Genomic DNA, 23,684 nt, shown 5'->3' on the forward strand with positions numbered 1-23,684 from the left:
GGGTACAAGGGGGGCACAGGGAGAGGAGAGAATCCCAGGCAGACTCTGCATTGAGTGCAGAGCCTGAATCTTAGGGTCCTGAGATCACAACCTGAACCAAAACCAAGAGCTGGACACCAAACCGACTGTGCCACCCAGGTGCCCCTTGACTATGAATTTGACTTATTGTAGGGGCGCCTGGGGGACACAGTTGGTTAAGTGTATGAAACTTGGTTTCGGCTTAAGTCAGGACCCTAAGGGTTGCACTCAGTGTGGTATCTGCTTGAGACTCTCTCCCTCTCCTCTACTCCTCCCCAATGCTCACTCTCACTCACTTGTGTTCTTTCTCTCTCTTATAAATAAATCTTTGAATTTGACTATTGTAGGTAACTCATATAAGTAGAGTCATGGAGTATTTGTCCTTTTGTGACTGGCTTATTTTACTTAGCGTAATGCTCCTGGTTCATCCATATATAGCATGTGTCAGAATTCTCTTCTTTTTTGGGACACCTGGCTGGTTCAGCCTTTGGATCTCCAGGTCATGAGTTCAAGTCCCATGTTAGGTGTAGAGCCTACTAAAAAAAAAAAAAAATTTTTTTTCTTCAAAGATTTTATTTATTCATGAGAGACGGGGGCGGGGGAGCAGAGGGAAAAGCAGGCTCCCAAGGAGCAGGGAGCCCGATGCGGGACTTGATCCCAGGACCTTGGAATCATGACCTGAGCTGAAGACATATGCTTAACCAACTGAGCCACCCAGGTGCCCGAATTTTCTTCCTTCTTAAGGCTGAATAATAGGGGTGCCTGGCTGGCTCAGTTGGTGGAACATGTGACTCTTGATCTCAGGGTTGTGAGTTCAAGCCCCACATAAAAACTAAAAAAAAAAAAAAAAAAAAATAGAATATTACTCAGCCTCTTATGTATATGCTACATTTTGCTTATTCACTTATCTCTTGGTAGAGACTTGGGTTGCTTTCACTTTTTAGCTATTGGGTATAGTAGTGCTATGAACATGGGTATACAAATACCTCATTGAGACCCCGCTTTCAGTTTTTTTTTTTCTCAGAAGTGGAATTGCTCAGAAGTGGAATTGCTAAATGAGATAATATATATATATATATTTTTTTTGAGGTTGCTATACTGTTTTCTGTACTGGCTGTTCCATTTTACATTTCCACTAGCAGTGTACAAGGGTTACAGTTTCTCTGCATCCTGTCCAAAATTTAATTCCTGTTTTTATTTTTATTGATTGATTGGTTTTTAAGGATTTTATTATAGAGAGCATGAGCGAGAGAGAGATCATGAGCAGGGGTGAGGGGTGGAGGGAGAAGCAGACTTCCCAGTGAGCAGGGAGCCTGATGCGGGACTCGATCCCAGGACCCTGGGATCATGACCTGAGCTAAAGGCAGATGCTTCACTTACTGAGCCTCCCAGGCACCCTATTTATTTTTTTAAAGATTTTACTTATTTGAGAGAGAGAGAACATGAGTTGGGGGAGGGGCAGAGGGAGAGAGAGAAGCAGACTCCCTGCTGAGCAGAAAGCCAGATGGTGGGGCTCCATCCCAGGACCCCTAGATCATGAAGGCAGACGCCCAGCTCACTGAGCCACCCAGGTACCCCTAATTTCTATTTTTAATTCTTATTGTACAGGGTGCCTGAGTGGCTCAGTCATTAAGCATCTGCCTTTGGCTCAGGTCATGATCCCAGGGACCTGCGATCAAGCCCCGTGTCAGGCTCCCTGCTCAGCGGGAAGCCTGCTTCTGCCTCTCCCCCACTCATGCTCTGTTTGTCTCTCTGTATCTCTGTGTCTCAAATGAATAAATAAAATCTTTAAAAAAAATAATGGTAAAATAAATACTGGTTAAGAACAATTGGTGATATTTGAGATTTTTGGTTAGAATTGCTATAATCATAAACCATAGACTTTTATTTCTTTATTTTTAAGATTTTATTTTTCTATTATTTTTTAAAGATTTTTTTTACAGATTTTATTTATTTATTTGACAGAGACACAGAGAGGGAACATAAGCAGGGGGAGCGGGAGAGGGAGAAGCAGCCTTCCTGCAGAGCAGGGAGCCCGATGAGGGGCTCGATCCCAGGGCCCTGGGATCATGACCTGAGCTGAAGGCAGATGTTTAACGACCGAGCCACCCAGGTGCCCCTATTTTTTAAAGATTTTGATTTTTTATGAGATACACAGAGAGAGGCAGAGGCAGAGAGAATCAGGCTCCCTGGGGAGCAGGGAGCCCGATGTGGAACTCGATCCCAGGACCCTGGGATCATGACCTGAGCCAAAGGCAGACGCTTAACCGACTGAGCCACCCAGGCGCCCTTTTAGTTTAATTTAATTTAATTTAATTTAACTTTTTTTAAGATTTTATTTATTTATCTGACAGAGACACAGCGAGAGAGGGAACACAAGCAGGGGGAGTGGGAGAGGGAGAAGCAGGCTTCCCGCGGAGCAGGGACCCCCGATGTGGGGCTCGATCCCAGGATGCTGGGATCATGACCTGAGCCGGAGGCAGATGCTTAACGACTGAGCCACCCAGGCGCCCCTAATTTTATTTTTTAAAAAGATTTATTTTAGAGCGCAAGTGAGAGTGTGGGCGGGGAGGGGGGGGGAAGGGAGAGAGAGAGTTTTAAGCAGACCGTGTGCTGAGCATGAAGTCCCACATGGGGCTCAATCTCGTGACCCTGATATCACGACCCGAACTGAAATAAAAACTCAGATGCTTAACTGATTGCACCACCCAGGCGCCCCTAAGATTTTATTTTTTGTTTTTATTTGAAAGAGAGCGCATGAGCTGGGAGAGAGGCAGACTCCTCACTGAGTAGGGAGCCTGATGGCACGGCTTGATCCTAGGATCCTGAGATTGTGACCTGAGCCAAAGGCAGACACTTAACTGACTGAGCCACCCAGGCACCCCTGAGATACTGTTTCTAAGTAATCTCTGCACCCAGTATGGGACTCAAACTCAAAACCCCGTGATTAAGAGTTGCACACTCCACTGTCTGAGTGAGCCAGGTGCCCCAACCATAGACTTTTAGATTGCATTAGTAAAATTAGCTTAATTGTTACCAGGAAAATGTAAAATCCTAATGGGTTGTTTCTTGAGAATTGTGGTGTTTTTGTTTTTTTTTTTTGTTTTAAAGATTTTATTTATTTGAGAGAAAAAGAGCATACACAGGGGCAGAGGCAGAGGGAGAGAGAGAGGGAGAAGCAGACTCCCCGATGAGCAGGGAGCCTGCAGCGGGGCTCAATCCCAGGACCCTGGGATCATGACCTGAGCCGAAGGCAGAAGCTTAACCCACTCAGCCACCCAGTTGCCCTGAGAATTTCTGTTTTAGAGAGCTGTTATGTTTTGTCTTGTGTTTTCTCCTTATTCCTGAATTTTACTATTATCTTTTACTATGATTTGGAAGTTTTGCTTACTACCATGCCTGCTTTCTTGCAGATTTTCTATTTTGTACATACGTTATTTTGTATATACTGTATATGATGACTTCGGTGAGCAGTGACCGTTCCCGAGGTGCTCGGGAAAAAACACAAATTTCAGCGACACAGGCATCACAACTACAGAAACAAGTAGTACAGGTAAGTTTTTGTGGAACTCTTGTGTAGAGTTATGTTAATTAGGGAGCACATATTCTCCTTTGTTGGATACCTTAGGATTTTGAATCTTGTTTTTATTCATTTCCTTTTTAAAGATTTTATTTATTTGAGAGAGAATGAGAGTGAGAGCATGAGGGCAAGGGTCAGAGGGAGCAGCAGACCCCGCCCAGCAGGGAGCCCGATGCAGGACTCGATCCCGGGACTCCAGTATCATGACCAGAGCCGAAGGCAGACACTTAACCAACTGAGCCACCCAGGTGCCCCCAAAATCAAACATTTTATACATGTTTTTGACTAGATTTGCAAACCTTTTTTCAGAAGCCCATCATAAATTTCAGATTGATGATTTGACTATACTTTGACAGCTGATTACAAGTAGTTTTTTTTAAAGATTTTATTTATTTATTCATGAGAGACAGAGAGAGAGAGAAGCAGAGGGAGAAGCAGGCTCCCAAGGAGCAGGGAGCCCGATGCGGGACTCGATCCCAGGACCCTGGGATCATGACCCGAGCTGAAGGCAGACGCCAACCATCTGAGCCACCCAGGCGCCCCTACAAGTACTTTTTTATATTTAGTCATAACCAAGTGCCCTGTTGATGTTAAGGGAGACAGAGAGCGTAGACTCTGTTGTTGCTTTACATTTTTCTGTATAAGGTTAGCCTTAAATTTTGCTTCTATCCATAGACTTAAAACTCTACTGTTCAGTGTTTATTCCTAAATACATTTACCCCGATAGATAATTATTCACAACTGATATGAAAAACTACCTCTTGTTGGAAAAATTTTAACGTTTTATACTAGGCCCTCTTGTAGGGTGATTAATGATTAATGATTGATTAAGAGGCTATTCATGAAACTTTTTTTTTTTTAAGATTTTATTTATTTGACAGAGAGACACAGTGAGGGAGGGAACACAAGCAGGAGGAGTGCGAGAGGGAGAAGCAGTCTTCCCGTGGAGCAGGAGCCCTATGCGGGGCTCGATTCTAGGACCCTGGGATCATGACCTGAGCCGAAATCAGATGCTTATCGACTGAGCCACCCAGGAGGCCCTATTCATGAAACATTTTCTTATCAAAAAAGAAATACAAGTTATGAGTAATCATAGGTGCAGCCTTGTTTATAATCAAATATAAATTGAAACAACATTTTGCTGTTTATCCAATCAGTCAAGATTAAAAGTGTAATCTTTTAGGGGTGCCTCGCTGGCTCAATTGGTGGAGCGTGCGACTCTTGATCTCACATTGTAGGTTTAAGCAACACACTGGGTGTAGAGTTACTTCAGAATAAAAATCTTTTTTTTTTTTTTTCCTTTAAGTGTAATCTTTTAGGGTTGCTGGGTGGCTCAGTTGGTTAAGCGTCTCTCTTTGGTTCGGGTCATGATCCCAGGGTTTGGGGTGGAGCCCACCATCGGCCTCCCTGCTCAGCAGGGAACCTGCTTCTCCCTCTTGTCCCTGCTTATTCTCTCTCTCTCAGATAAATAAGTAACATCTTTAAAAAAAAACTAAAAAAAAAAAAAGTGTAATCTTTTAAAGAGGGCCAAATGAAATGTTGGGAATGTAAATTTTTCTATCTCCCACCCAAGTGGAGTCCTTGGGCTGATTTCCAGTGAATCAGTCTCCAGACTGGAGGAGGGAGGGCTCTCTTCCTCTCAAGGGTTGTTGTCACTAATAGTTTTCCATGGGCACTTTGGGGATGGCTCATTTTATGTAATTAGATAAAAACTGCCCACTGAGCTGTGGGAAGGATTCTTAGACCCTTAGATTCCTAGTTTTCCTTTTGAAAATGTATGGTGAGAATTTCTCAAAAAAGCAGTATGAATAACATTGTTCATGTTCATTTATGCATGAATCTCATTCTAGGAAGTATTTCCTAAGGAAGCAACCTTAAATTGGGGGTGGGGATAGCGCTTTATTCTGTAAGATGTTTGTTGCCCAATTCTAAATGTCCAAAGGTAGGTTATCTCAGGACACCTCTATCAAAGCAGAAGGATGTAAAACAGAAGACCATTAACTCTTAGATTCTGAATAAAGTGGGTCTGTCACTTTACCAACTAGATGAATTACTTAAGTCTCTTTGAACCTCACTTAAAAAGAAAACCCCCCCAAAAACATGCTTTGAGAGTTAAATAAGAATAGTACACATAATTCCTGAATATCCTTATCCAGATCTCCCAGATACTAACATTTTTACCATGTTTATATTTTTCTCCTTCCTACAAAAAAGAAACTACATACGGTTTTCCCCCACAACCTTTTGAGAGTAAGTTGTAGATGTGGTGAATACCACATCTGAGTACTTCATTATGTTTTTTGTCAAGGTCATAATTACAGAACAGTTGTTAAAAAATCAGGAAATCAACTCCTGTAATCTACGGACTATATTACTATAGTCCCTGTTGTCTCAATAATGTCCTTTTTAGCTAATTAAGTCCTTTATCATACATTGTATTCAGATGTCCGTTCTCTTGTCTTTTTTTTTTTTTTAAAGATTTTATTTATTTGACAGAGAGAGACACAACCAGAGCAGGAACACAAGCAGGGGAAGTGGGAGAGGGAGAAGCAGTCTTCCCGCCGAGCAGGGAGCACGATGCGGGGCTCGATCCCAGGGCCCTGGGATCATGACCTGAGCCGAAGGCAGACACTTAACGACTGAGCCACCCAGGCGCCCCTCTTCAGTCATTTTTAATGTGGAACTTCCTTTCCTCTGTTTCATAATATTGACCTATTTGAAGAATATAGGCCAGTTACTTTGTAGAATAACTATCAGTTTTAGTTTGAGATATATTCATAATTAGAATGGGGTTATGCATTTTTGAAGATTTATTTATTTTATTTTATTTTTTTAAGATTTATTTATTATTTGAGAGAGACTGCACAGAAGTGGGAGGTAGGGGCAGAGGGAGAAGCCGGCTCCCCGCTGAGCAGAGAGCCAGATGCGAGACTCGATCCCTGGATCCTAGGATCACAACCCGGAGCTGAAGGCAGACACTTAACCAACTGAGTCACAGGTGCCCCAGAACTCCAACAGATTTTTAAAGTGTGACATGGAGGGGCGCCTGGGTGGCTCAGTCGGTTGAATGTCTGCCTTCGCTTTGGGTCCTGGGATCCACAGAGGCAGGCTCCCTCCTCAGCGGGGAGTCTGCTTCTCCCCTCTCCCTCTGCCCCTCCCCATGGTGCACTCTCTCCCTCCCTCTCTCTCTCATAAATAAATAAAAAAAAGTGACTTTTCAGGATGGTTGTAAGGAATTAGAAATGGTATAGTTGTATTCAGGAATTGTTAACCTTTATTCATTGTATATTCCACATAAATTATGAAGTGATTACAATACCGTTTGAAATTATGTTGGAAAATGCCTGGCTCCTAATCAACTGAGACAGGACCCAAAATTATAGTATAGAACAACTGTTAAAACAAGAAAAAAAAAAAGACAAGTAGACTATGTTAATAATGTTTATCTTTGGGTGGTAGGCATAAGGATGATTAAAAAAATCGTATTTCATTATATTCTCCAAATTTTTTCACTGGCAGATACAACAAAAAATATTTGGCTTACATAGAGAAGTTGTCAACACATTCTGCAATGTGAAAGTGCTTAGCTCTGCGGCGCCTGGCTGGCTCAGTCATGGAGCATGCAACTCTTGATTTCCAGGTTGTGAGATTGAGCCCTAGGGGGTGTGGAGTTTACCTAAAACAATTAGAAAAAAAAAAGAAGAAAGTAGCTTAGCCTATTACAAGCCAAGTGAATGGAAGTAATGCTGCTTTTCTTGGCAAGACCTGACATTTGGGTGGTGGATGTCACTAGTGTTTGTTGTAGGGTAGGGTGCACTCACCTTGTTTAACTTCAAATTGTCAGTTGATTTTGCTTTTTCCTCTGATTTTTCAAGTTGTACAGATTTCTTGACATTTCCCAGAGGTTGTCTGACAAGTTTCCTGTCTTAGTTGAATTTATGTTTGGGGTTTTCTTTATCGCATATTTAACGTAATTTTCTTGGCTAGGGTAGTCACCAAAGGTAAAAAATATTTAAAGTTCTGATTTAAAATGCTTTTTATTTCATTAATACGATAGGCTAGTATTGCAGTACTGTAGTTGTTAAACATTTGTTAAATGCATCAGGTCCACTTTCAGAAGTTATATCTAAATGGCCCTCTTAGGAAGAATACAGATGATATCACTGAAGAGAAATGCAAAGAATATTTGAGTCTAATACTTAAGCGGAGAAAATTAAGTCTGAATAAATTAGCATTGGTATTTACCTAATGTATGACTTTACATTTTATTATTATTATTATTTAAAGATTTATTTACTTGACAGAGAGAGACACAGTGAGAGAGGGAACACAAGCAGGGGGAGTGGAAGAGGGAGAAGCTGGCTTCCCGCTAAGCAGAGAGCCTGACGCGGGGCTCTATCCCAGAACCCTGGGATCATGACCTGAGCCGAAGGCAGACGCTTAACGACTGAGCCACCCAGGCACCCCTTTACATTTTATTTTTTATTTTTAGCTATGCATGTGTAGTTTTATTTATTTATTTTTTAAGATTTTATTTATTTATTAGAGAGAGAGGATGAGAGAGAGCATGAGAGGGAAGAGGGTCAGAGGGAGAAGCAGACTCCCTGCTGAGCAGGGAGCCTGATGTGGGACTCGATCCCGGGACTCCGGGATCATGACCTGAGCCAAAGGCAGTCACTTAACCAACTGAGCCACCCAGGCGCCCTGTATGTGTAGTTTTAAAGTAGGCTCCACACCCAACATGGGGCTTGAACTCCCGATCCTGAGATCAAGAGTTGCATGCTCTACTAACTGAGCCAGCCAGGGGCCCCTTAACTTTACATTTTAGAAATTTGGAGGTGAAACAATATAAAATGAAAATGTAAAAAATATGTGGAAGCCCCAGACTGTTACCTACAGCAAAATGCTATTACTAATAACTATTCTTAAAATCTTAAGTGAAAGTCTGTGAATTCAAGTGTTTTCTTGTTAATACTTTGTAAGATAGTTTAATAGAGTTAGGGGAAGCATTTTTTTGTGTGTGTGTAACTTGTGTACATTAAGGAATCAAAGGCAGTTCTCAGGCACTTTTCAAATTTAAATATTGCTGCTTTTACATCTATTATTAGTGACAGTTTCCGCCGCCACCCCCCCCCCCCCCGCCCTATTACTTTTAATCCCATACCCATTTCAGAAGGATACTACAGCCAGAGTCCCTGGTTTTAGTTTGTCTTGTACTCTGTGACATTGCTGTATGTTGTATTTTCTGTCTGAAATGTCTTGAACCAAGCACATTCTTTTTTTTCTTTTTTTTTAAGATTTTATTTTTTTATTTGTCAGAGAGAGGGATGGAGAGCACAAGCAGGGGAAGCGTGACAGGCAAGAGGGAGAAGCAGGGTGAAGTGTTGAAATTTCCCCCCCTAACATTTTGTTAGGAAGATGTTCAAATACAAAGAGTCTTTGAAAAGAGTTGTATGGTGAACACCCATACACTCAAAATTACCATTTTTTTTGTTTTTTTTTAAGATTTTATTTGAGAGAGGGAGACAGAGATAGCAAGAGAGAGCACAAGCAGGGAGGAGAGGGAGAAGCAGGCTCCCCACAGAGCAGTTAGCCCGATGCGGGGCTGGATCCCAGGACCCCGGGATCATGACCTGAGCCGAAGGCAGATGCTTAATGACCAAGCCACCCAGGCACCCCCCAATATTAGCTTTTTGATATATTTGTTTTATTACATCTGGCTAGCTATCCATTATTTTATCTTATTTTCTTGATGAATTTCAAGGTAAATTAAAGTCATCAATATAAGTTTAATCCTAAGCTCTTTAGCATACATACATATATAACTAGAGTTTGATATTTGTTTATGTCCCTCCCCTCCTTTTCTAAGGTGAAATTTACGTAGGGAGACATTTTAAGTGTTACCAGATTATTTTTTGTTGGATGCACGTACCTGTATAACTCAGTCCCCTCTCAAGATACAGAACATCACCCTCATCCCAGAAGCTTCTGTGGCTTTTATTATGTTTTCTTGGTGCAGATAACCTGACTTCTTTTTGGGTTCTGGCAGTTTTCTTTATGTACTGCTGATTTCTTTCACCTTGCTTCTAACTCTCATTTTATCTTTTTGTGTGCCTCTTTTCCCTTAAGACTCTGCAGGTTTCCCATAACTAATGTGGACTGTGTTTTCTAGTGTTTGCACATGTTGTAGTCATTTTCCTCAGTCTTCAAGTATAAAATGACAGAAAAAAACATCATCTCCCGTTATATCCCTTCCTTCTTATGGCAGTCACACTAGCCTAGACCCTCATTACTATATTAGAGTGGTAAAATAGGTTCCTCTCTAGCTTGGAGGCAGTGTGATTGATACACTCGGCACTACATACCTCTGGTAGTTAGGATCCCTGTGCTTTTAACACCCAGCATAAAGTGTTAGTAAATTGCTTAGGGGACACTATGGTTTTGAACTGTACTACTGTGTCTAAGATCTTTCCTAGGAATAAGATTGAAGCTCCACTTCACGATTTAATAATTTTTATAATAGGAACTTTTTTTTTTATCGTAATGAAAGATGAATTTCATGATGGCTGCTTGCCAGATTGTTGTTGGCCCTTTCCTGTATAAGAGTTTTTCTGAAGTTTGCATGCATATTATAAGGGTGTATATTTGGGCATTTTCCATCTTTATATCCTCCTACTTTCCTTGCTTAATTGCCTCAGGACTTTGTCTAATTGCTTTAATTAGACCCTCCAGTACAAAAGGTTAGAACAGACACCTTGTTTTGTTCTTGATATTAGGGGGAAAGCTTTCAGTTGTCTTTCACTGTTAAGTATGTTGTTAGCTGTGTTTTTTGTAGTTGCCTTTATTAGGTTGAGGAAGTTCCCTTCTATTTCTGATTTGTTGAGTCTTTGTTATCATGAAAGGATATTGGATTTTTTTAAGGTTTTATTTATTTATTTGACAGAGAGACAGAGACAGCGAGAGAGGGAACACAAGCAGGGGGAGCGGAAGAGGGAGAAGCAGGCTTCCCGTCGAGCAGGGAGCCGGATGCGGGGCTTGATCCCAGCATCCTGGGATCATGACCTGAGCTGAAGGCAGACGCTTAATGACTGAGCCACCCAGGTGCCCCAGGATATTGGATTTTATCAAATGCTTTTTCTGTGTTTTCTGAAATATTCATGGGTTTTGTTATTTTATTAATATGATGTATTACATTGTTCAGATGTTAAACAACCTTGAATTATTGGGATAAACCTTACTTGATAATGTTATATAATCCTTTGTGTATGTTGCTGGTTTGCTAGGATTTTTTTTTAAGGTTTTTTTTTTAATTTATTTGACAGAGAGAGACACAGCGAGAGAGGGAACACAAGCAGGGGGAGTGGGAGAGGGAGAAGCAGGCTCCCCGCAGAGCAGAGAGCCCAATGCGGGGCTTGATCCCAGGACCCTGGGATCGTGACCTGAGCTGAACGCAGACACTTAATGACTGAGCCACCCAGGTGTCCCAGTTTGCTAGGATTTTGTGAAAGATTTTTCATCCATAGTGGTATTTTTCTGTAGGTGTCTTTTCTTGTGATGTTTTTGATTTTGGTTATCAGGATAATACTGACCTTGTAGAATGAGTTAGGAAGTGTTCCCTTTATATTTTTTGGAAGAATTTGTAAAGAATTGGTACACGTGTTAATTCCTTCATCATTGGGAAGAATTTACCATTGAAGCCATCTGGCCCTGGGCTTTTCTTTGTGGGAACTTTTTATTTATTTATTTTAAGTTGGCTCCACAACCAACATGGGACTTGAACTCAAGACCCTGAGATCAAGAGTCGCATGCTTTTCTGACTGAGCCAGCCAGGCTCCCCTGTGGGAACTTTTTGATGGCTAATTCAGTCACTTGTTACAGAATTTTCATTTTTCTTGATGTAGTTTCAGTGGTATCTTTTTAGGAATTTTTTTTGTCTAGGTTATGCAGTTTGTGGCATACATTTGTTTATGGAATTTTATAATCCTTTTTATTCCTCTAACATAGGTAGTGATGTCCCCAATTTTATTCCTAATTTTAATGACTTTAGTCTTCTCTCTCCTTTCTTGGCTGATCTAGCTAAAAGGTTTGTCAGTTTTGTCGATTCCCCCCTCCCCAAAGAGTCAGATTTTTTTTTCTACTGTCTTTCTCGTTTATTTTTATTGTTGTCTCTGTTACTTCCTTCTTTAAAAAAAAAAAAACGGGCTCCTGGGTGGCTCAGTCGTTAAGCGTCTGCCTTCAGCTCAGGTCACGGTCCCAGGGTCCTGGGATCAAGCCCCGCATCAGGCTCCCTGCTCTGTGGGAAGCCTGCTTCTCCCTCTCCCAGCCCCCCTGCTTGTGTTCCCTCTCTCACTGTGTCTCTCTCTGTCAAATAAATAAATAAAATCTTTAAAAAAAAAATAATCTCTACACCCATCATGGGGCTTGAACTCTCAAACCCGAGATCAAGAGTCATATGCTCTATCAGCTGAGCGAGACGGTCACCCCTTCTGTCATTAATTCTTAGGTTTTTATTTATTTTTCCTTTTTAAATTTTTTACTTAAAATATTTCACCCTTTCACCTTTTATTGCTCTTGAAGCATGAACTGTTAAAAGTTTATTTTTGTGTTCCTTCTTTGTGTGTAGTCCTCATTTTATTTGAGTTAGAAAAAGACATGTCTTTTATATTATGTATTTATAATTTTATTTATGCGCAGTGCCTTTTTAAAATATTTATTTGAGAGAGAGAGTGCATGAGCAGGGGGAGGGTGTACAGAGAGAGAGAGAAGCAGCAGACTCCTTTCCCCTGAGATCATGACCTTCGGTCAGACACTTAACCGACTGAGCCACCCAGGTACCCCATGCTCGGTGCCTTTTAGTTTTGAGATAGAAGATAGCAGTTGGGCTTTATTCTTTTTTTTTTAAAGATTTTATTTATTTTTTTGACAGAGACACAGCAAGAGAGGGAACGCAAGCAGGGGGAGTGGGAGAGGGAGAGAGAGAAGCAGGCTTCCCGCTGAGCAGGGAGCCCCAGGCTAGATTCCAGGACTCGGGGATCATGGGATCATGACCCCAGCCGAAGGCAGACGCTTAACGACTGAGCCACCCAGGTGCCCCAGGGCTTTATTCTCTAGGTACTTTTTTTTGTTGTTGTGTTTTCATTGGTTATGGGGGTATTATCTTGCTGCTTACTCTGTTTTTCTTAAAATAAGTTTGTATGGGATTTGAGCTTTATTTTTCTCTTGCTCATATTTATGTGCTTTGAGTTTTCTTGGACTTTCAGATGGCTACATGGTTCTGAGTGGCTTTTCTAATTTAGAATAAAATTAATTTAATAAATCCTAGAGAGTTTCTTTTCTGTGTAATTACATTGGCTTACTTTCTGAGATTTCCTGGCCCCTTCTCCACCATTGTGGACCTTCTTTTCTTTCCTGTATATGTGGCTTAATTTTTTTTTAAGATTTTATTTATTCATTTGTCAGAAAGAGAAAGAGAGAGAGCAAGTGAGCACAAGCAAGGGGAGCCGCACGGAGAGGAGGAGGCAGGCTCCCCGCCGAGCAGGGAGCCGGATGCGGGGCTTGATCCCAGGACTCTGGGATCACGACCTGAACCAAAGGCAGACGCTTAACCAACTGAGCCACCCAGACGTCCCTATGTGGCTTAATTTTGATTCTACTAGTCATTTTCTCTTAATGGGAGCCCGTAGCTGGTTAGTTTCAAGAGTTGATAATGGTGGGCGGCACCTGGGTGTCTCAGTTGGTTAGGCATCCCATTCTTGATCTTGGCTTAGGTCATGATCTCAGGGTACTGGGATTGAGATACTTTACCTGTGGGTGGTTTTTATTCATCTGTTTGTATTTTGAGGTTTGTGAGAGATCCTTTGTCATCTAGTTTTGTGGTATATTGTCCATGGGATTTTGGTTTTGTTGCAAAGTTGCAGGAGTAGTTTTAGAGAACTCTTAATACACTCCATATTGTTAGCATGGTGCCACTTTTGTTCTTTTATTTTCTTCTGTATTTTATATCTGTATACATACGCACATTGCATGCATGTATTAATATATGCATTGTTTTTAGTTATTCCAGTATTTAGTTATTCCATTGTCAGTTATTTTGGTAATGTCCTTTGTAGCATGTTTCCCCATTCTAGTAAAGAATCACATACACCTTTTGTTTGACATGTCTCTTTTTTCTGGAACAGCTATTAGCCTTTGTCTTCCAAAATACTGGCAGTTTGAAAAAAATATAAGCCAGTTCTATAAAATATTCTTTGGGACTTCTGGGTGGTGGCTCAGTTGGTTAAATGTCCGACTCTTTGTTTTCAGCTCAGGTCATGATCTCAGGTTCGTGGGATCAAGCCCAGCACTCAGCAGGGAGTCTGCTTCTCTCTCTGCCTCTCCCCCTGCTCGCGTGCTTACATGCTCTCTTTCTCAAATAAACGGATAAATCTTTAAAAAGAAACATTCTTCAATTGGAGTTTGATATTTCCTCATGATTAGATTCAGGTTATAGATCTCTGATTGGAATACTACATAGAGGACTTTTGAGTATTTCTCAGATTATGGGTGGAGTTATGTGATAGCTATCTGCCCCTCATTGAGGAAGTTGACATTGATTCATTCAGTCCAGGTTTTGCCCATTTCCTCTAATTTATTCTTAACTATGTTTCTTCTAGCAGCTAAAAAACAATCGTGTGGGGACACTTAGAGACCATGTGCAAATAGTCTATTCCTCATGCAATTTTACCCCTTAGAATTAGCATTTATTAATGATTATTGTCTTCACTAATCTTTACTATGTTACAACATGAAGATTTTCTAGCTTGGTTACTTCTTAGTGTTTTTATCAGTGTAACATTACTAAGTGTATTTTATTTTTTTAAAGATTTTATTTATTTATTTGACAGAGAGAGACACAGTGAGAGAAGGAACACAAGCAGGGGGAGTGGGAGAGGGAGAAGCAGGCTCCCTGCAGAGCTGGGAGCCCGATGCGGGGCTCGATCCCAGGACCCGGGGATCATGACCTCCCACTCCCCCTGCTTGTGTTCTCTCTCTCGCTGTGCCTCTCTCTCTCAAATAAATGGATAAAATCTTTTATTTTTTTTAAAGATTTTATTTATTTGTTTGACAGAGAGAAACAATGAGAGAGGGAACACAAGCAGGGGGAGTGGGAGAGGGAGAGGGAGAAGCAGGCTTCCCGCGGAGTAGGGAGCACGATGCGGGGCTTGATCCCAGGACCCTGGGATCATGACCTGAGCTGAAGGCAGACGCTTAACGACTGAGCTACCCCGGTGCCCCTAAATGGATAAAATCTTAAAAAATATTTAAAACAAATGTTTTGGCTGAAAAGCCACAGGAAGAGAGTTTTCTGTTAGGGTGACTAATTGTAGCATTTGAAAGTTTTTTTTTTTTTTTTTTTAAGGTCTTATTTATTTGTCAGAAGGAGAGAGAGAATGCACAAGAAGGGGGGGCGGCAGGCAGAGCAGGCAGAGGGAGAAGCAGGCTCCCTGCTGCGGGACATGATCCCATGTGACCCTGGGATCACGAATGACCTGAGCCCAAAGCAGCCGCTTAACTGAGCCACCCAGGTGTCCCTAAAGTTTCCTTTTTCTTAAAAAATTTTAAATTGTGGCTTAAAAAAAAGTAATTAAAAAATACATATGTTTTTTAGGTTTCATTTAGTCATCTGAGTGAGAGAGGGAGACTGAGAAAGAGACAGAGAGCACAAGCAGCAGGGAGAGGCAGAGGGAGGAGAAGCAGGCTCCCGGTTGAGCAGGGAGCCGGATGCAGGGCTCAATCCCAGGACCTTGATATCATAACCTGAGTCGAAGGCAGATGCTTAACTGACTAAGCCACCCAGGCCCCCCCCAAGATAATTTTTATTACATTAAATACAGCCATTTTTCTTAAGAGCTGATCAGGATATCTTAAAAGAGTTGACAGCAGAGCTTTTTTGTTTTCTGTTTTTTGACAGACATGCTGGTTCTAAGCCTGTGTCCTAGCAGTCTCCACTGCTTCCTGTTGTAATTTTCCTATAGTTCTTATTTACTCCATTTCCCCAAGGGAAAGAATATTTAAATGAGTCACATGGCCAGTTAAGATGAATAATAACTTTAGGTCATTTGGCCAAAGAAATGGGACCCTTATGCCATTTAATTTGATGTTTATTTGGCTTATGGAAGCAGGTTGTAAGCATTTGAGAACTCTAATCAGTAGTTTTGTTACCATAGAACTGTAGTGCTTGAGCTTTTTATCTATTTGCAGCAGATTTTGGCATCTAACTTGTATTTTAGGTGCTCAGAACTTTTTAACAATTGTGTATGTACTTTTCAGGCAACAGCCGAACAGATGCGTCTTGCTCAAGTGATCTTCGATAAAAATGATTCAGAATTTGAAGCTAAAGTTAAACAGGTATGTTTGTGGCAAAGATACTATTATTTTGACAGTAGAATCTTCTAGTTATAGTGTTACCAACAATGAGCTAGACATTGGTGAAGAAGCACACTGATCTTGTCTGTACCTGTGTATAGAGAGTACATTTAGTATTTGGCAAGTTCTCAGAAAATTTTGTTTAATGTTAAGAACTGAATTGCCTTTTCCAACATGTTGATTCCAAACATATAAAATACAACATTAAATTTTAGTGTGATGTCTTCATTTAGAACTTTAATGAGAGGCCTTTTTTATAATATAAATTTCAAAATCTTCTCTCCTGATAAGGCTTCTTTTCCCTTCAAGATTCTAGAAATCAAGCTGTATAACTCTTACCTCAGTCCAGACCTTGGTAGAGGTCTATAAGTAATTGTTCCTTGAGTGAATGTCCCACAGTGGACTTGTTACTGAGAGTTAGCTGGAAAAGGAAAGAAACCTTGGTTCTTTTCACTCCTACCAGAAAGAATTACAGAACAGCAGAATGAAAGCAAAGCAGTTTCATTAAAGTATACCCCCAAGGGAGAAGCGGGCTAGGCGAGAGAGACAATGGCCCTGGAAACTTGGTGGTGTGGCCTTCTATCATTTTTTTCTTTTGGGCAGGCCGAAGGGTTGCAACATTTGAGTAACAGGCCTGGATTATATAATAATTAGCTAACTTTCCGAAGTTGTGTGTATTCAAAATGCCTGCATGGGGTAAGAAACTGCAACATTATTAGAGACATTAGGTTAAATAAGGACAAGTTGCTGCTTTCTGCATAAGTGCAACAAGCAAATTTAGCTCTTAACTCCTGCCCAGGATGTTGTAACCACAAACCCATTGCTAGATGGGGCAAATGGGGTGGTCCCCAGGCTGTCCTCACTTGGGGCTCTCCATTATGAAATCTAAGGTCCATCCTCCTATTGCTCACGCCTAGCTTCCTGCCTAACTTTTTTTAGCCCTTTATTCTGTAAACTCTTTGTTTATACTTAGAGTTGCTGTCATTAGACTAATGGTAATAATTTTAGAAGGCCTCAAAAAGCATTTATTAAAAATGATAGAACTTATTCTCTGGAATGAGATTTATGTATAGCTTGAGACATACTTCTGCATATTGTATTGTCTTTTGTCTGAATAGTATAGCAGATACACAAAAAAGAGAACTGGTCCAGGAGTTCAGAGTTTTATGGTTAAACTTTAGGGTTTTTTGTTTTTTTTTAATTTGTTGTTTATTTATCAAGACAAACTATTCCATAACCCAGTATTCGTGTTTCATAGTTCAGGAACACAGGTCAGTGACAGACTTCAGTGGAACTCAACCCAAAGAAATTCTTTACGTTCCAAAATCACTTTGCACTCTGAAAGATACCAGCCTTCTTCATCTCCTCCAAATCTTTCATGGAATCATAATTTCTGTAGAAATCTGCATATGCCTTCTTTCTTGGTTCGGCCACAGCAAACTTATAGAAAGCTGCAACCCCCAGGGATACAGCGAACACTCCCAACAATATGAAATCGCAGACGCTTGGCCAGAACGCCTCGCATCTGAGGTTTCATCAAAGCACTGGAAGTCATGGTAGTTATTCTCAACACCAACCTCAAACCTAACGTCCTCCCTAACTGATACAGAAATGGACCTAAACTGTAGTTTGATCTCTTACTAATCCAGTCACTGGGGGGTAATTTTGTTATTTAATGTTCATCTTATCATTTGCATATTACAGGTATTGCGTTAATACAGACACTGATAAAAACTGATGCTAGTCGATACCCAAAGACCAAAGGACTGGAAAGCTGTAGTGTGTGTAGAACTTGCACTGTGCAATGCAGGGAAGAAAGCAGAGAGAGAGTGCTATAGTGCAGAGAACTCTGTTTATGAAATCAGGATACCGGGCGCCTGGGTGGCTCAGTTGGTTGAGCGACTGCCTTCGGCTCAGGTCATGATCCTGGAGTCCCGGGATCGAGTCCCACATCGGGCTCCCTGCTAGGCAGGGAGTCTGCTTCTCCCTCTGACCCTCTTCCCTCTCGTGCTCTCTCTCTCATTCTCTCTCTCTCAAAAAATAAATAAAATCTTTAAAAAAAAAAAAAAAGAAAGAAATCAGGATACCTGGATTCCGGATAGGCCTTCCTATTAATTAGCTTTTGACCACAGAAAAATCACTTCACATGTTGGCGTCAAAATGTTTTGAACAGGTGGTACATACTAAAACAGTTAAATGTGTGTAAAAACACAAGAGATACTTAAATCATACATTTATTCACTAAAAATTTAGAAACTTGTACCTAATTTGTGATTGTGTTTGTGTTGAAAATGTCAAGTAGCTTAATCTCCTTTGTTAAAGAGAATGTACCAAGGGGATTTCTTTGATTACTTCAAACATAGCACGCTGTTGAAGCTGCTTGCACAAGTACTATGTCTAGGAGTGAGTTTGTGATAGCTGTAGAATTGCACTTGTGAGACCTTTGGGTGTTGTCACTTACTATGTATGTGGAGTGTTCTAATCCAAGCAATGATAAACCACATATGGATTGTTTTCTTTGTACAAAATAGTTGGACTAGATGTTCAGTTAATGGTGGCCACATACACTTACTATTTGAGTCGTTGCGAATTTTGGGAATCCCAGGCCACTGAACTAAGTTGGAGTAGTCAGAGCTGATCCTGAGTATGCTGAGAATGTTGGTATATATGTATGTGTATACCGCTGATTAATAATCTGATACTTTGTCATCTTGGAGGAGAGTTGATCTGTCGTCTGACTCTTCTGTATTGATGAAAAGACAAGTGATGGTCACAAAAAGCAGGGAAACCTGTTCTTGCATTATAAGCTCAGAGTCTGGAAGGAGGCCATATTCATGTGGAAGGATTGTGTGATTTCTATTTGTAAATAGAAGAATTTTAGGGGCGCCTGGGTGGTTCAGTCAGTTGGGTGTCTGTCTTCTGCTCAGGTCATGATCCCGGGGACCTGGGATCGGGCCCCACCTCTGGCTCCCTGCTCGGTGGGGGACCTGCTTCTTCCTCTCCCTCTGCCTGCTGCTCCCCCTGCTGTGCTCTCTCTCCCTCTCTCTCAAATAAATAAAATCTGGAAAAAAAAAATCTTAAAGTTGATATCTTGTGCCACTTTGGGGTCCCCTTAACCATATTCTTATAATTTCAACAGCTTATGGAAGTGACGGGGAAAAATCAGGATGAATGCATAGTGGCCCTACATGACTGTAATGGAGATGTGAACAAAGCTATCAATATATTGCTGGAAGGGAATTCAGACACGGTAAGAATTATTAATAAGTATTATTAATTGATTTGCAGTGCTAAGATTTATCTCCAATTCCATATTGCATTTTGGACTTCACCTTTTTTGGGGGTGGGGGTGGAGGGCATTATGGGTTCCATTCCATGTTTGTTTTAAGACCAGAAAGAACACTAACCTGAAATGACTGTTTCTGTTACATATGGTTTCTTCATGAAGTTGTAGAATCTGAAGACTTGAAATTGAACTTGGTCATCTGCTCCAGCCTTACACAGTTCCCAAATTCTCTGGGCCTGTGGACATTTTCACCACCTGAAAAACTTCTCTTGGCTTCTCTGCTCATGTTTCTTCATCTCAATTGTCATCTCTACTACTCCGTATATCTCTAACAGTAAACCAGAATTTGCTGATATATCTATTTGTTCATGTGTGAATATTCTACAGACACATTTTCATGACCATTTGACAGATAAAATAAGAAAGAAAGGTGGTGTTGTTTTTAAGCTTAGTAAACTTTGAGGATGCAGGCACACTAAAGCTTATCCTTTTTATTTTAGGAAGGATACAACTAAAGCCACACTAGGCAGTTCTCACTAATCTCTTGATCTCTGCATTGAGATTGCATAGTGTTTTTCTTTTCTTTTCTTTTCTCTTCTCTTTTTTTCTTTATAAGATTTTATTCGAGAGAGAGAGAGAGAGTGTGAGTGAGAGAGAGCAGAAGTGAGGGGAGGGTTAGAGAGAGAGGGAGAAGCAGAGAAGGGAGCCCAACTCGGGGCTTGATCCTAGGTCTGTGGGATCATGACCTGAGCTGAAGGCAGCTGCTTAACCAACTGAGCCACCCAGGCACCATGTACAGTATTTCATTTGTATTTTCTTTTTTAATTAATTAATTTGAGAGAGTGAGCACAAGCAGGGGGAGGGGCACAGGGAGAGGGAGAAGCAGATTCCCCGCTGAGCAGGGAGCCCAACGTGGCAGTCGATTCCCAGGACAGTGAGCCGAAGGCAGTTGCCAACTGACTCGGCCACCCAGGCGCCCCTCATTTGTATTTTCAAATCACCATTTCAAAACACATTAAAACAAAATAATGATTCTCCTTAAAATGGGGTATAAAGATGAACAAAACCAAAAGTGCCTTCCTGTCAGTGTTCAGGTTTAATCAGGTTCTCATTTTTAAGGATAAGGCTGTATTAGGGACAGACTATATAAAAATGAACTGTTGTGACAAGCTCAGAATTATCTTTATTTAATATGAAATAAACAGAATGAGTTACATAATTTAAAAAAATCAGATGTTTGGGATAGTATTTCACTATTTGAGTATAGCAGTATCTGTGGGTAAAATTCCATGCAAGGTAACACTAGTCTGTCTGTTGGGTAAATACATCATGTTAAGTGACGAAATAAAATTTTGAATAGTTTTTGTTTGCTGATACTTAGGCTTATATTTTCTGTGTTTTATTAAATATGGGGAATGTGTTTACCTCATTGCTAATGGATGTGGTGTAGAATGGCTCTCAGTTTTTGTTTTTGTCTTGTTTTTTGTAGAGAGGGAGAGAGTGGGGGAGAGACATAGGGGAGAGGGCGAGAGAGAATCTTAAATAGGATCCGTACCAGTGCAGAGCCTGACTCAGGGCTTGATCTCACAACCCTGAGATCATGACCCGAGCCAAAATCAAGAGTCCGAGGCTTAACTGACTGAGCCACCCAGGTGCCCCTAAACTACCTCCTTCATAAAATCTCTGTGAATAAGTGAAATATTTCCAAACTGTTAATTGGAGGGCCTGTTTTCTTTTTATATGTTGTAGGTAGGTCAGGATATACAACTTTGTGTTGCCTTTACTTTAGCTCTAGCTGACTTCCTTCTCTTTCTGTGATAGTGGGCTGAATTTTTAAGTCTTAAATGAATGTCCAGTTCTCTGTGTTTTATTGAGTTTTAACTTATTACGATCCTTTGGGACTGAACCCAAAGGAGGTAGTTCAGCCAAAGGAGTTTGAATGATAAAGAACATATCTTTGGTTACCTTGAATCTGGAAAACCCGTAGTGATTTAGGATCTAGTTTGGTTTCTTCATAGATCAGAAAACAGCAAATTAGGGCCTGAACACAGACACAAAAGGCGTATGCTGGTTGAGAGATGAGAAGGCTGTGGTAGAAATGGAGAGGCAGAGGGAAAGTCCTTTTGAAACTCGGGTTTGTTTAGGATCATTCTTCCATAGTGTTGGTCTTCTCCCCTGCCTGATTGCTGTCTGTAGGAGCCATGGCTAAGCAGCTGTAAGGAATATCTTCCCCTGACTGGGATAGAGTTCACTGGAGTGGAGGTGCTAGACAAAATAGATACTATAGGGTTGCCAGTAGCAAGAACATTTAAAATAAACTATGAAAGCAAACAAATCTTGTCCTTTTTGTGCCAGGATCTTCTGAAACAAAATTATTATTATTACTATTTTTTTTTTAAAGATGTATTTATTTCTTTGACAGAGAGAGACAGTGAGAGAGGGAACACAAGCAAGGGGAGTGGGAGAGGGAGAAGCAGGCTTCCTGCCGAGCAGGGAGCCGATGTGGGACTGGATCCCAGGGATCATGGGACCGTGACCTGAGCCGAAGGCAGACGCTCAACCAACTGAGCCACTCAGGCGTCCCTTATTATTATTATTTTAAAGATTTTATTTATTTATTTGAGGGGGAGGGAGCGAGAGAGAGAGAGCCCAAGCAGGTGAAGGACAGAGGGAGAGGGAGAAGCAGGCTACCTCTGAGCAGGGAGCCAGATAGAGGGCTCGATCCCAGGACCCCAGGATCATGACCTGAGCTGAATGCAGCCGCTTAACCAACTGAGCCACCCAGGTGCCCCTGAAACAAAATTATTACTTTGAAAAAAAAAATGTTAGGAGTAATTGTCCATGATAATTTTAAGGATGAGTTTGTCTTTCTCATGTTAGAGGAGCTGTCACAAAGGAAAACATTGAACATGATCATAAGTACTAATAAACCTTTTATTTCATTATGATGCTATTTTTAGTCACAGAATAGTTCTGAAATACCAGTCTCTTGCATTAATGTACTTTTTTTAAAAAAAGTAATTTGTTTGTGTTGGCAAATAAGAAGAGGTGGGAGAGTGATTTTTAATTAGCTGGCCTGGAAAGCTGCTTTTCTGATTACTAAATGTAGTGTCTGGGAGGACCATTCTTCCTCTTAGAGTTTTTTCAAGACCTATTCTGCAAGTAGCCAAATTTGGATGACAAAGGTTGTCAGAAGTTCAGTTGAAAACCTTTTATGATTATTTGGTTTGTGTTGAAAGCTTTGTGTGCATGCTCACAGACTGTTGTGTCAAGTGTGCGATACTCTCTTTAGCATTTATAGTGGCATTAGACCAATTGCCCCTTAAGTTTGCTCTCCTTACTTACCCGCACAAATAAGCTGTTGTCAGTCTTCGTAGATTTCACAAGCCTAAGACTTACTTATGGGTGTCCTTTGCTGAATGAAATGGGGTAAGATATTTTTCTCAAACGTTTCACATACAGGGGCGCCTGGGTGCTCAGTCGGTTAAGCGTCTGTCTTCGGCGCAGGTCATTTTCCGGGATTCCCGGGATTGAGTCCCCATTCGGGCTCCCTGCTCAGTGGGGAGTCTGCTTCTCCCTCTGCCCTTCACCCTACTTGTGCTCGTGCACTGTCTCTCTCTCGCAAATAAATAAATAAATCTTTAAAAAAAAAGACAATATAAGTTGTATACACATGCACCTGTGTTGACTGTACCACGTGTAATTTTTCTAGGACTTTTACTTACTGTTAACCTAAGGACAGGATTCCATCTTGCATAGGTGTCTTGTTTGTTCATGTTAACAAGCGTAATTGAGTTTGTACACTGCAGAATTATTTCTCTGGAATAAATAAGCTTTATTGTTTTCTATAATTAAAAAGGCAGTGCAGAGGGATGCCTGGGTGCCTCAGTCAGTTGAGCATCTGCCTTCGGCTTGGGTCATGATCTCAGGGTCCTTGGATCGAGCCCTACATTGGCCTTTGCGCTTGGCAGGGCATCTGCTTCTCCCTGTCCCTTTGTGTGCGCTCACGGTCTCTCTCTCAAATAAATAAAATCTTAAAAAAAAAAAAAAGTAATGCAGAATGATAAAAAGTTAAATTAAACATCCTCATTTAGATAACTACTTTCTTTAGTGTGTGTGTGTATATACACACACACACACACACACACACACACACGGGCTTCTCTTTGAACTAAAAAATGTAATCCTATTTTATACACTGTTAGTTGGTTAGCTTGCTACACTTATATCATGGATCTCTTTCTGTGTACATCTGGATAACTTTTTTTTCTAAAGATTTTAGATTTTATTTATTAGCATGCACGCATGCATGAGAGCATGAGTGGAAGGGAGAGGCAGAGGGAGAGGGAGAAGCCAAATGCTGGCTCCATCCCAGGGCCCAAGGTCCCAGGATCA

The 23,684-nt window shown here is 41.0% G+C and overlaps 1 protein-coding gene across 3 annotated transcripts in view; it reads left to right on the plus strand.

The window, feature by feature from the left end:
- Positions 1-23,684, plus strand: part of UBAP2 (ubiquitin associated protein 2) — a 122,312-nt gene that overhangs the window by 33,275 nt on the left and 65,353 nt on the right. For 2 of the 3 annotated variants that reach the window (XM_027616639.2, XM_027616638.2), the window contains exons 2-4: positions 3,432-3,571; positions 15,908-15,985; positions 19,143-19,253. In XM_027616639.2, coding sequence (XP_027472440.1) covers positions 3,473-3,571; positions 15,908-15,985; positions 19,143-19,253 — 288 coding nt within the window. In that variant the 5' untranslated portion in view covers positions 3,432-3,472. The remainder of the gene's footprint in view (positions 1-3,431; positions 3,572-15,907; positions 15,986-19,142; positions 19,254-23,684) is intronic. The other variant, XM_027616640.2, reaches the window with a different exon arrangement.

Source organism: Zalophus californianus, chromosome 13, assembly GCF_009762305.2.
Source record: "Zalophus californianus isolate mZalCal1 chromosome 13, mZalCal1.pri.v2, whole genome shotgun sequence".
NCBI classification, from domain to species: Eukaryota; Metazoa; Chordata; class Mammalia; order Carnivora; family Otariidae; genus Zalophus; species Zalophus californianus.